The sequence below is a fragment of the Seriola lalandi genome, unplaced genomic scaffold, assembly GCF_002814215.2.
Source record: "Seriola lalandi dorsalis isolate HSWRI2012SDOR001 ecotype SW California unplaced genomic scaffold, Sedor1 jcf7180002054504, whole genome shotgun sequence".
NCBI classification, from domain to species: domain Eukaryota; kingdom Metazoa; phylum Chordata; class Actinopteri; order Carangiformes; family Carangidae; genus Seriola; species Seriola lalandi.
Window position 1 is genome coordinate 673750 of NW_019525057.1, and position 13142 is coordinate 686891.

Here is a 13142-nt window from a genome sequence, read left to right on the forward strand (position 1 = left end):
ATGATATTAGGTGATGAGGTTGCACAGGTTTTAAGGACGTGAACTTCCAGATGGAGAACCCTGACACAGCAGTTCTGTCTGCAGCCACTTGGTGCTGCTCTCTCAACGTGCTTTATGCTGCTGAGGGGTTATTACATGACATTTAGGGACAATGCACTAAATGGATAAAATATTAGAGACTCATCTTTCATGAAGGACACTGATAAGTCAACAGCCCAGGTTCAAGCGTCATTTTTTCATATTAAATCTTGCACCACGATCACAGAGCAGGAGATGGAGATAAAGGAGAAGCAGCGCAATTTAATTAGTGAGTCATTTAAAAAAAAAAAAAAACTTAACAAAATGACACTAATATTTTGCAAATTGACTATAAGCATAAAGAAAAATGAAATGACTTGAAGCAAGTTTGTAACTATGTGGAAATGTATTTTCATGCAAGGATTGCAAGGACATTTCTTGAGTTTCACACTACAAGTAAATAACAATACCATCCAAAACTAAGGAGGCATCACAATTTGAGAATGTAATACATGGAACCCAGAGCTTTTAAGCGTGGGGAATACTATAATGAAAGTCAGTGCTGTCACACTCAATACCAGGAATAAAATCCTGAGTTGCACAGTTTTCTTCAATATCTCGGCCTCTTTACGCTCTGTCAAGTAGTGGCCAGAAACATCCCAAAACTCATCATCATCATCGTTAGAGCGGCGCACGGAGCGAAGGCTTATCCTCCTCTGTCTTGGAAGGAAATTCCTGCACCACAAGTCCTCACCTCCTCATCAATCAGTCCTCCTGAGTCAGCGCCAGTAGCTCCGGCATCGGATGAACGCTGACGTGCTGAGAACTGAAAATCCAGCAAAAAAAAATACTGTGATCATCATATATATTTTAAGGAATTAAATGCTGTGAGGGGGGGATATGCATGGGGTTGCTGGAAATGACAAACACCGGGAGATCAAGCCTTTCCAAAAGTGGATGTGAGCAACAAAGATGGAATTGGACCAAAAAATACTGAGCAAATGTGAAACCAATTGACTTAAGGAGGGAAAACAACACAAACCAGATATATACTTTCTATCTCCTCCAAGATAAGTGAACTGCTCGAAAGCCTATTATGGCAAGTACCCATTTCCCAACATGAGTGGCGAACTGGGTGGCTGTGAAGCAAACACCTATCAAACATTTCACAATTTACTCAATTGAGCAATCAGACGTATTGATGTACACAGACTCTCAAGTACGAATCTATGGTTTTCATTCAAAGGGCTCTAAATGAGCTGAGCAAATTTCTTTCTAAGCAGAGCAAAGCATTTAATGCCTAAAGGTACATGATGACATCAAACACAGCACAGCACAGCGCAGCGCAGGCGGGGTGGAGCTGGCAACCTGATGTGCTGTTTATGGTTTGATTCTGCATATTTTTCCTTTTTTAAAAAAGTAGGTCAAAGATCAGTGTAGTTACAAAAGTCAGCATGCAAACTAAACTACACTTGCAGCGTTAAGTGCCTGCCTGTGTAAGACTGCAAGCATGTGGAAGTTTATTAGAAGACAAAGGGACACACTTGATTAATGAAGCTATGACACAAAATACGTGGCTCAGTGGAGCTCAGATACTTTGTTGTTTTTTTTAAATCTAATTTCCACACGCTGAAACAAATGAGTGGGATCAAACACGCGGCGTTACAGTTACAATCAGATAAAAGTGAAAAACAAACCCACCTTCAGGAGCCAAGAGGAACTGTACAATTAATAAGGCAATTCAATCAAATTAGTGGAAGCATGTAGATCTGCTGTAGCTTTAAAAATAGACACAGGAAATGGAGCAGGTGCTAAAAAAAAGGGGAATTTCAAGTGGATTGCAGAAAACAAATAAAAAAAAAAGGGATTAAAGCTTTGGGAGTTTATTCTGAAGTGGCATTCCAGTTCATACGCTGCATCATTTCCTGTTAGTTCAAAACAGTAAAGCATGTAGTTTTCTTGTGCATGAAAATCTTAAGTTACTAGCTTTTGCAGAGCTCATGGTTTAAACTTCATTCCTTTCTTGTATACCGAAAGCAGTATAATGTAGCACCTAGTGTTACAGCACATTCTGTATATAGACTATGCATTAAAAAGGGCTAATTGGATAATTGCACATAATATACATATAAATCTTTTTAAAAATGACATCTTCTGATTGTTCCTCAAGAGGGCCTGAGATCCTTCTGAACGGCCCTGAACAGCTGGATCACCGCGTCCGTCCACGCCTCTCTCTGCTGCTGGCTGCTGAGTCGAGCCAGCGTCTGAGCGGTGTACACCAGCGTCAGCACCGTCCTCTCGAAGTCCTGCCAGCTCAGAGGCTGCTGGCGCTGGGCGAGCCCCGCCGTCAGACGGCGGATGTCGGAGAGACTCTTGGGCAGGACGTCCTCGCAGATGACCTCCAGCTTCTCCACGCTCCTCAGGGAGGCCAGCTCCTCATCTGGGATCAGCATGGAGTGTTGTTCACCTTCTATCTGCATCCCAGCCAGCAGGATCTGAGAGACAGAAACACCAAAACACCATCTATCTATCTATATATATATACACACACATGTATATACACACATACAAACTACCAAATAACTATTTACTTCACCCCGTGAATCATAAGATATTAATAAATGTTGTCTTCTTCACTGTCAGCAAGACTTTGGTAAACACATATTTCTGCTAATGATTAACAGGGACAGTGTTTTCAACTCTATTTTCCTTTTTATCCAGGAGCTTTCAGCAGTTTAATATGAACCAAAACTGTGTGATTTGGACAGTTTCTAAGCACATTCCCAGCATATTTAAATTGGTTTCCAGTAGAGAACCATCTTGTCATGAACCATTTGAACTCCGCTCAACCCACAGGATCTAAACTGACCTCAAAAAGCAGCTTGACGTCCTCCACCGAGCGCTGGAACGTGGGGTTAATCAGCAAATACGTCCCACGCTTTATTCTATACGCAGATGGATACAGCGCTAGAACACATGAGAAGAGGAAATCGGATTAGAGGATCCCCCTGCTCTTCCAGAAATTAGGCACCACATTATCCGACGCGGCTTGGATGTGTGGGTGGGCCAGAGGTTAAGTAAACACAGATTCATTACTGCTGAAATATTGTGGAGGTGGGAGAGGATCTGGCTCCAGCTGTGCAGAGGGTAATTGGTCTTCGACCTGAGCCGCAGATGCTCCTATATTTACAAGTGGCAGTGGCTGGTGCATCCAGAGGTGAGATACCCAGAGATACCAGAAGCAAGTTCCAATGTGTAGCAGGACCCCTTAATCAGAGGTGTCCAGATAGGGAATGAGACCCCTCGCTCTCTGCTTCCTCATCTCTATGATAAAAAAAAAACACCATGAAATTCATATTTTACTGGAGGTGATAAGCAGAGGCAATTCCACATGGTCACATGCCTCTTATCCAGAGGTGGAAAGTAACTAAGTACATTTATTCAAATACTGTGCTAAAGTACAATTTTAAGGTCGTGGCAGTTTAGTGTATTGTTGTTGTTTTTTTTTGTATCTTAATTTTTTTACATTTCAGAGGAAAGAAAATCAGTGCACTTCTCTAGTAGCTGAACCTTAAAGCCCTCTTTTGGGGGCTGTAAACACAACACTGACATATTATTTCCATATAAAGTTGCTGTGGTGAATGTGTTAGCAAGCAGTTACTACACACACACACACATACACACACACACACACACAGCAACATTTGCATTCATTTGGAATCATGTTTCTGATGACCTAAGTCCAATGTTCACTCTTCCATTAGCTCTGTTGTGCGCTCCAACAACTCCTGATTTCTTCCTGCAAACATCTGCCCGCTGCGTCTGGAAATGAGGTTCATTAAAGCAGCGAGAGTAAACCAATGCACGGGCCATAAAAACCAAAACAATTAGCTTAAAGACACTAAAAACACTCCGTAGATTAGAAACGGAACTGCAGACTTGGGTTTTAATTCTCTGTGGGTTCATCAGTATGTTAGATATTCGTCATTTGAACCATTGTTAATTAAAAAAAAAGAAAGTTTAGCGCAGCTTTAATGTATAGTTTAGTTTCACCCAAGGACTTTTTACTTAAAGGATCATCCAGCAGACGCCTTGAATCCAGCAGCACGTTCCCTTAAACTCATTGAAATTCTGTGCTTTCAGTTCATGAGGAACTACAGAAAACCCTGTAAACAACACTTCAGACAAAGAAGAAAGTGAGAATTTCTTCAGACAAGAAGCAGGTAAAAAACAATCAAACTGTAGCTTTAACTTATGTTTTAGTACACAGGCTTAAAAATGCAAAAGAAAGATAAAGGCTAAATTGGAAATGAAATCGGAGGGACTAAGCTGTGTCAAAAGAATGATTTATGAACGTTAGCCTGGATCTAACAACACCATGCGTTCTCATTTTTCCATAACAGCTCTGCATGATAGTGAGCAGATATTCACACTGGTAACGGAAAATCTTCTGGAGGTCAAGTGTAAAACATGGCTAAAAGGAAAGAAAAGGGGAGGGTCACACAATTATGAAGAGTAACCCCATCCACATTTCCCCCTGTCATACTGCCACTGCTGCCCAGACTCTTTTAAATATAAACATTATGATGATTTCCTCTGTTGTCTGAGACTCCAAGAGCAATTTGGTGGCACCGCTTCAGGAGAGTGAAGTGAAAAGCAAATTTGATTAGAGCTTGAGAGGGGATTCACAGCATAATGGAGTAAGGTAAAACTTCCTCTGAGCTTCTCCAGACATCTCGCTCCCTTTTTCCACTGCTTCACATATTCTGTTACCATCCAGTGCTTGGCTCGGCACACACAGATCTCTCTCTCTCACACACACACACACACACACACACACACACAGATCTTAATGAGGTATATAATATAAACACTGGGCTTCATCTGAATTTGGATCCAATCCTCCCTCTATCCTACAGCGGCATCTACGGAGCGCTGCCTCGCCAAATGATCAGCCCCGCTGCCCACAGCCTCGCTGGCCAGATACATTTTAGCTTTATAGCGTTTGAGAGGCCAGCCAAAGCCACATGCACTGGCTGATCTCCCCCATGTACCTGCCTCCTGCTTGGGCGACTGCCAGTCTCAGCTGCCCGGCTTCGCTCTCGCAGTCCAGCTGCAATTCAGGATGTAAAGAAAATCTGCAGCTCAGTGTTCCTGTGTTACAATAATGAAGCCAACTAATTTGGTACATCTGTGTAATCCTCTGTATATTATCTCAAACCTTTCACCTCATCAACCCGGCCCCATCTGAGCGGGGCCACAGCCAGGATTTTTTTTTTTTTTTGAAAAAGCTGAGGTCAGGAGTCCACCGTCCCCCGCAGCGACAAACGAGGATCATCACATTTAATTGATCCAAAACTGGCAACGGTGATGCACGTGCGTAATGCAGCCTCTCCCCCAGTGAGTGAACGGTTCGTGAGTTAGATGGTGTAAATGTAGAATCTACCAATATGGTGCCGAAAAAAGAAACACAAGGTGATGTAAGAGTGAGAGTTTAACACCATCAGTTTCGTGGAGTGTGAATAGTTTTCTTGCCGTCAAAAACGGCCCTGGTCCTTTGGAACTACATTTTGTCAACCGTTCCTACGCACAAGCACATCCACGCTTAGCTGCCTGACTCAAACAGGCGAGTCAAATAAAGTGTCCACTTGAACTGTTATTGGGTTTTTCTAAGGGGATTTTTTAAATTGGCTAAAACACGTTTTTTGAGGGTGGCCCCCGTCGACAGCAGCAGCATCATTCGGCTTCTCTAAACCGGGAGCACAAACATACCGACCTCTCACAACCCCACGTCAAATAACCCCCAGAGCCTGGGCACCGATTCCTGAAGAAGCCGCCATCTTTACTCAAATGCTCGGAGTCTCCAAACAACCCTGACCTCAGCAGAGCCGGAAACTTCACCCAGGCTTTTATATCCTGTTAGCACGAAGAAATCAACTGCCCTGTCCTGGAGGTAAGTCCAGCAGTGTCGCAGTGTTACTTAATACTATTTTTGTTTCTGTTTTTCTAAATAAGAGACAGTGTGAATCAATATTCTCTTAATTCTGTGAACAAATAAATCTTTTCTACACATGCACACATTTGATTTTTGTCATGCAGATTTATTTCACTGGATTACAAACATAGATTTACAACCATGAAGTTATTTGTGAACATCACTTCACAAGCTCATTACCACTGACCCTGGGATCAGTCAACCTGGCAGCTCAGGACTCTGCACAACTTTTTGGAAGTTTTGAACTGACATAAATTTCCAGTCAGACAAGGGTCATGTGATACATTCTTCAGTGTGAGATGCACCCATAACTTCAATGTTACTCTGCTGTATTAACTTAAGGTTTTGTGTGCAAGCCGTTTCCAATCAACTTTAAAGTTGAGTGAGCGAGTTAGGATTTACAGAGTACGGCTTCAGTGGGGCGTCCTCAGCGTAAACAAAACCACACCTGAGGGAAGGTAGTGTTCTCATTAGAACAAGGATTATGCTGTTTAAAAAGGATAGAGGAGCTGCAGAAAGATGACAGCTCGGGTGCCAAGCCAGTGCTGGTCTACATATAAAATTAATAATCCGTTTTCCACCACTCTCTGTCATTGTTTGCTGTAACACAATAGCTCCTTGGCACGCAGGAAAGTGCCTGTTTTATGTTTCTAACTGCAGCAGCAGCAGTTTGGAATAGGTTTGGAGGAGGAATGCTGTCTTTTAACCTTCATAAAGCTCGGCTGCTTTGCGAAGGATCTTTCACATTTATAGAGGACTCAAATGCATGTCTAAGAGGCAGAGCAGGTAAGCTGAAAGCAAAGTTTACTACAGTTCGGCAACAGGCTTGGCAGGAACAAAGCGATTGAGCTGGTAAGGCTGAGTCGCACAACAAACAATCTCACAGGGAACTGAGGAGAAAGAGGCAGGTATATATATATATATATATATATATATATATATATATATAAAGTGAGGAGTTGATGAAGGGATTGGAAACAGGTGCACAGGTGGGCATGGAGGTCAGAGTTAGAAGAGCCAATGATAGGGCAAGGGAGGCAAAAGCAGGCTCTGGAAAGACGAGAAAAATTAGCAGCTGTGTCTGAAACCACTCCTTTGTTTAAGTGCCCCCCCCCGTAATGGACACTCACTAGTTTACTCTATAATGAGCAGTAAACTAAGATTTCCCAAATACTTTCTCTGCTTGCTAAAGGAGCATGCATTTCCCACTCAGAATCCAGATGCTCAAATAAAAGTGAGGAGGGGGCGGGCTAATCGCTCTTTAATACATATGAACAGCTCCACCATCGGCAGCCTGAGCAACATCGGATCCCTCTCCTGGTCTTTGACTTTGAGAGCTCTGCAGAGGATGTACAGCTACAGCGACACATATTTTGCTCTTCAGTCTTCATTCAATTTGAAATAAAACAGTGGATACTACATTAAAGCGCAAAGTCTCAGCTTCAATTTGAGTAGGTTTACATGAATGAAGAAAGGACTGTGTGGGAGGTATAGACCCTTTTAACACATAATGCACAAAACCTAAGGGTCCAAAAGTAATTGGACAGATACACATGAAGTTAAATGGTAAATCCTTTTATAGCCAATGACTGCCTGAGGTCCTCAACCCACAGACATCACCAGATGCTTTGTATGTTCCCTGGTGATCCTCTCCCAGGACTTCAGTGCAGTCACCACCGTCAGCTCTCGCTCGCTGCGAGGTCTCTCTGCCTTCGGTCCCTCTGCCTTCAGTCCCTCTGCCTTCAGTCTCTCTGCCTTCAGTCCCTCTGCCTTCAGTCTCTCTGCCTTCAGTCTCTCTGCCTTCAGTCCCTCTGCCTTCAGTCTTGGCTTCAGCCAGTGGACTGCAGCTCGGTTGGATTGAGACCGGGTGACTGACTCGGTCAGTCAGGGGTAGACCACCCCTTGACCCCAGAAAACCCATTTGGCTGAATGTTAAAATGCCACCTGATGAGTTTTGGATGCGTTTGGCTGAACCTGAACACACGGAGCGCTCCTGTTGCTTCTGTCAGCGGGGGAAATCATCAACAAAAGCCAGTGTGCCAGTCCCATCGGCAGCCATACATGCCCGGGCCACAACGGAAATGTTTGACGGATGAGGTGGCGGCTTTGGGTCATGAGTTGTTTTCATTTTTTCTCCTCACTTTCCTCTTTCCATCATTTTGACAGATGTTGATTTTTGTTTCGTCAGTCCACAGAACTTTGTTCCAGAACTCTACTGGTTTCTTTTTTGTGAAACTGCAGCCTGGACCTCTTTTCGTTGTGGTTGAGGCTCACCAGTGGTTTGCACGCTGGTCATTTAGTCTTCTCTAGATCGTCGACAAGAAAACACACACGCCTACATCCTGGAGAGCATTCTTGACTTGCTGTGCAGTCGTAAAACAGTTTGACGTTTTTAAGTTCACTCATTCGCCTTCTCACAATGTATCCAACTGTTGATTTCGGCAAACCGGCTACCTTTTGATATCACCGATAGATATGGGTTTAGCTTTTTCTTTTTTTTTAAGCCTCATTAGTATCTTCTTCTCTTGCATCAACTCCACCTCAGTCGTCAGCGCTAAGCCACATGTGAACTATTTTGTGCGTGAACTAACATTGAAAACGACACCCAGCTGCTCAAAAGTACGTTCGGCAGCCAAGTGTCCAATTATTTATACCCTTGCAGTTTGAGCACTGTGTGTTAAAAGGGTTATATCTCAGTCCCTCATTTCCCTCCACACTGATGTAAACCTACTCAAATTAAAGCCGAGACATGGCACTTTACTTCAAATTGAATGTGCTGAAGTGCAGAGCCAGAAGAACAAAAAATTTGTAAGTGTCTGAATACTTAAAGTCTGTGCTGTATTTCCTAGGAAAGCTGAGGCAAGCAAGGTTTACCACCCGTCATCCTCACTACAGTCTACCGGGGCACAGCTGAACGTGTCCTGAGCAGCTTGCAGCATCATCTGGTGCGGGAGCTGTAATGCAGCCGGTCGCAAGACCCTGGAAAAGATGTGTGAGGACAGCAGAGAGAATCATCAAAGGAACTCTTCTCACCCTGCCCACGGATTGTTTGTCCCCCCTCCCCCGGTCGCCCGGGAGGCGATGTAAGAGCATCAAAGCCAACACCTCCAGGATGTGTAATAGCTTCTTCCCAGGCTATTAAGCAGCTGAATACTCATCTCTAAGAAATAATGTAAAGTTGAATGCACAGACCACAACTGGAGACACTTTACAGGCCATGGATGCTGCATCTGGGCATATTTTTTAATGCAGTCTTTAACCTTGGTCAACAGGATATTTGAACTTGTTTATGGTAAATATTTTTTTTAATGTCAGGTTGGTTTCGCAGCATCGTCCCGTGAGAGATGTCTTTTCATTTGGCTCTGTGCGCGTTATGTATGTGGCTAGAATGACGAATAAATCTGAATCTGAATCTAAAACGCATTGCGTTTTATTGGCAAACTTGGGCCAGACTTCTGACACAGCCAGTAGAGAACAGATGTCAAACGTTCATGTGGGACAGATGGTGGAGATGGGAAATGTTCAAGACCATTTTATAACTGGTCCTGTGACACTGCACCCTTTACATGTTGGTTTAATCACTTTGAATTTTACGTACTTCCACACTCTCACTTGCTATTCCGAGTGCATGAGTGTGTTCACATTGACAAACTGGCAAACTGCAGTGCACTATAAGTACCCGGATGGTGCCCCCAAAATGGTCCAAAAAATGAAGTGTAAAATGATGGACACATCTCACCCTCAACAGAAGCCATCTTGGCTACGCACCGGAAGGGGAGGGAAGACCAATATATTTTTAATATTGGTGAAAACGGCGACCATATAAGGAGGACACACCGGAAAATAGGAAAAGTAAAATGTTAATTTTAAGTTAGCACCTGTTGCAATCATCATTTCCAGTGAGCGTGCACGACGTAGTATCACGCACCGCGCCAGTGAGTGTACTGTGTGCACGGTGTGCTACATGTGAGTGCACTGACTGAAGTATCTGATTTCGAGACACAGTTTTCAGCTTACATGAGGCGTCCGTGTTTGTTTGATTTGCAGACACTTCCAGATATCTTTAGCTGCATCCGATATATCCGTTTTCATCATTCCTTTACCACTTGGATGCTGACGCGACCCCTTTTTACAAGTTGGAAAGTGGGAGTAATGGTAACCCTGATATGACATGAATGCAGCGTTAGCTAGGTAGACGGAGACAGTCCCCAGCGTATGTCTTCTATCTTTCTCCATGATGTTTTTCTGCTTCCGAGGATCAGCTCTTGAAATATGAGGAACATTAAAACATTATTTAACTCTAAGAAGTGTTGGTGTCGTAGCATGAAATTAAATCCTCATCAAATGTCCCTGCAACGTATTCCCATGTGCAGAGTAAAAGGGGATTTGTAAGTATTGCATATTAAAGTTTTAACACGTTAATGCAGGGAGACAAACAGTCAATTAATATTTTTCATCTGATTGGTCTTTTTTCTTATTTTCAGTTTGAATATTTAATATAAACATTCCTCTTCACAACATCGCAGCTCTCCCCGCTGCTCGCTCAAAGCCTGTTCATCCGTCTTGTTTCCCCTCCCTCCTCCCATGCTCCAAACAATCAGTGCAGGCTTCCCCCCCGTGTCATTATGCACAGGCAGGGAACTTGTAATCTCCCGCTAACTGCTTGCAAGGAGATGAGGGAACAACAAAGATCCATTAATTAGGAGGGGTAAATGGTACTCCTGGCTGGAGGGATGTCTTGATGAGAGAGGGAGAGAGAAAGGGGGGGGGACAAACAAAAATAAAACAAAAAGCAAAATGGATCCCTCCGGCGAATGGCAGAAAGGGTCGAAAAGGACACAGGAGAGAATAAAATCTTCGCTGCAATGGCCCAACTGCTGCTTAGCATTTCAATTTGCCTCCGAAATGATTTTCAAAATCCAAACAAACGACAATATTCTCGCAACTCAGATACAAAATCCACTATTTACCATGTAAACACAGAGCTCGCCATCGCCGCTCCCACTGCGAGCCCAATCTATGAGCGGCTAAGCTGTAATAAAAGGTACTTGGCATTGCCAGGGGAAGATGAGATAGGGTTTGATACTGTGGATATTTTGGAATACTGGGGACACTGGTGATAACTGGAGATGTTGGAGAAAGGTCACATGCATTGAATGTCATTTTTATGGGTCCCCAGTCGCCCTCCAGGGAGTATTTTTCACAGGTGACTAGAGGAGGAGCAGTGAGTTTTGCATGAGCTTCACCTTCTACCACAAAGTGACTATTTCTGATTATCAGACCCTGGCAGTTACATTGACATGAAGTTTTCAATGGTTTATAGTTGGAGTGCAACACGGCTTTAAAGGTATGGAGACATCATATCATTTTTCTGTTGTATACTGTGACCAGGATGTTGATTCATATACAGTATATTATATGTTCTTATATATATTATTAGAATTTTCCATTGTACTGGAAGTTTAGAAGAAGATGAAATTTTAAATATAATGGGACTTTTTACAGTCTAATAAAAAACAGAAACAGTGCCTTTACACTGGTGTCAAAAGGACCAAATTAAAAAAAAATAAAAATTAAAGCTGCACTAATTGATATTCTTATATAAACACTGGGTCAAACAAATACATGTGATGACCCAGAGAATTATTACTTAACTCAGCAGCTCCCCTCAGCTCTATGATGCTTTCTAGCATCCTCCAGCTACTTGTTTTGGTTTTATTACCTGCAGCTTTTAACTGTTTTGGAACTCACTGCTCTCGTCAATCCCGGAGTCCAGCTGCAGCAGGCAGATCTATAAACGCACCACACACTACCACGAGCATTTAGCAGCTAAAGAGATATCATTTCTACTAGCAGTTAGGGGGAATGCTGGACTTAAATCCATCATTTGGCCAGAAACATGACTCCATAAGGATGCTAATGTTGCTAATGAATGCTAATGATGTATGTTTTTAAGATGAGATCTATTTATAGCTTGTTCCACTGCTCCAATGCGGCCAAAAAAATGTTTTAAAAATCAAACAAGTTTGTAGTAGAAATATGGGACATACCACTAGAACACTAAATATTAATTGAATGTGGAGACAGTGTTTAGATTATTAGAACATTTTACACTTTAACTTTCAGTCTCCTCAATATTATTAGTCACCCCAGTGTTTCTAAAATCCTGACAGTGGCCCTGCTCCTGTCGTAGGTTTTAGCCGTCATGTGATTCATCAAAAAAAAAAAAAAAAAAAATTGAAGCTATGCGAGTGTGTTGAGAAAGGAATTTCCTCAGTGAGTGGATCCAGTAACAACAGGCCTTTCACTGGAAAATGATCCGTTGATGTCCTTTATGTCGCAATGTTCCCAATATCTCCGGAAGATAAACACATTCTTTCACAGAAGCACCAAGATTAAACTGTCATGATTGTTTATCTTCCATTTTTCTAATTGGATTGTATGTTTTAAATGAGGATGCAAAAAAAGAAAAGAAAAAAAAGATATTTTAAGTACAAAAATCATCTTTTCACATAATGTTGATACAGTGGCGTGTGAAAGCAAATCGAGACATAATGGAGCAGATGAGTTCAGGTCCACCTACCTTTCCTGTGATGCTGAGTGGCTGCCAGGTAGATGGACAGGTAAACGACGGCGAGTAAAGCCCACCACTGCGTCATGTTGACCATCCTCACACACAACAGGTCCACTCACACTGCTCAACACACACTCCCCTTCTCTTCAGGCCCTGCCTCTCTCCGGGGGACGCAGTCACAGTCATGAATTGAACATCGCAGAGGTGGATGAAAACAGTCTGATGGTCGAGTGTCAGCATCTCACACGTGCAATACTTTCATGTGGAGGATCATTCCTTCATTCACTGTGTTCATCTTTTCTGCTCCCTCCCTCCCTCCCTCCCTCCCTCCTCTCTCCCTCACACTCTTTTTTTTTTCTATGTGTGTGTGTGTTCTCGTCTCAGGCCAAGCAGTCTGTGCTCTCATCTGGAAATCATCAGGATTTGAGTGCCTGCCCTCTTGGCTGGACTATTCTCACAGCTACTGGCTGACTGCTTGACTGGCTGACTGTTTCAGTGAATCTACAACTGACTGGATGACTAGGCCTCTGAACAACTGACTGACTGCCTGACTGA

The 13142-nt window shown here is 43.0% G+C and overlaps 1 protein-coding gene across 1 annotated transcript; it reads right to left on the reverse strand.

Moving 5' to 3' along the window:
• Window positions 1–405: 405 nt before the first annotated feature.
• fam180a (family with sequence similarity 180 member A) lies at window positions 406–12865 on the reverse strand. Its single transcript, XM_023413125.2, has 3 exons — window positions 12597–12865; window positions 2888–2985; window positions 406–2513 (listed from the first exon to the last, which is right to left on the reverse strand). Exons 1-3 carry the CDS (start codon window positions 12679–12681, stop codon window positions 2184–2186), a joined length of 513 nt encoding a protein of 170 aa, XP_023268893.1. The 5' UTR covers window positions 12682–12865; the 3' UTR covers window positions 406–2183.
• Window positions 12866–13142: the final 277 nt, after the last annotated feature.

Bases quoted from the DNA above. Each gene is read 5' to 3' on its own strand.
- fam180a (XM_023413125.2), bottom strand. From the start codon at position 12,681: ATGGTCAACATGACGCAGTGGTGGGCTTTACTCGCCGTCGTTTACCTG. The intron at 2,986-12,596 runs GTAGGTGGACCT...CATGTGTTCTAG, and splicing joins CACTCAGCATCACAGGAAAG to CGCTGTATCCATCTGCGTAT. The intron at 2,514-2,887 runs GTCAGTTTAGAT...TCTGTCTCTCAG, and splicing joins ACGTCAAGCTGCTTTTTGAG to ATCCTGCTGGCTGGGATGCA.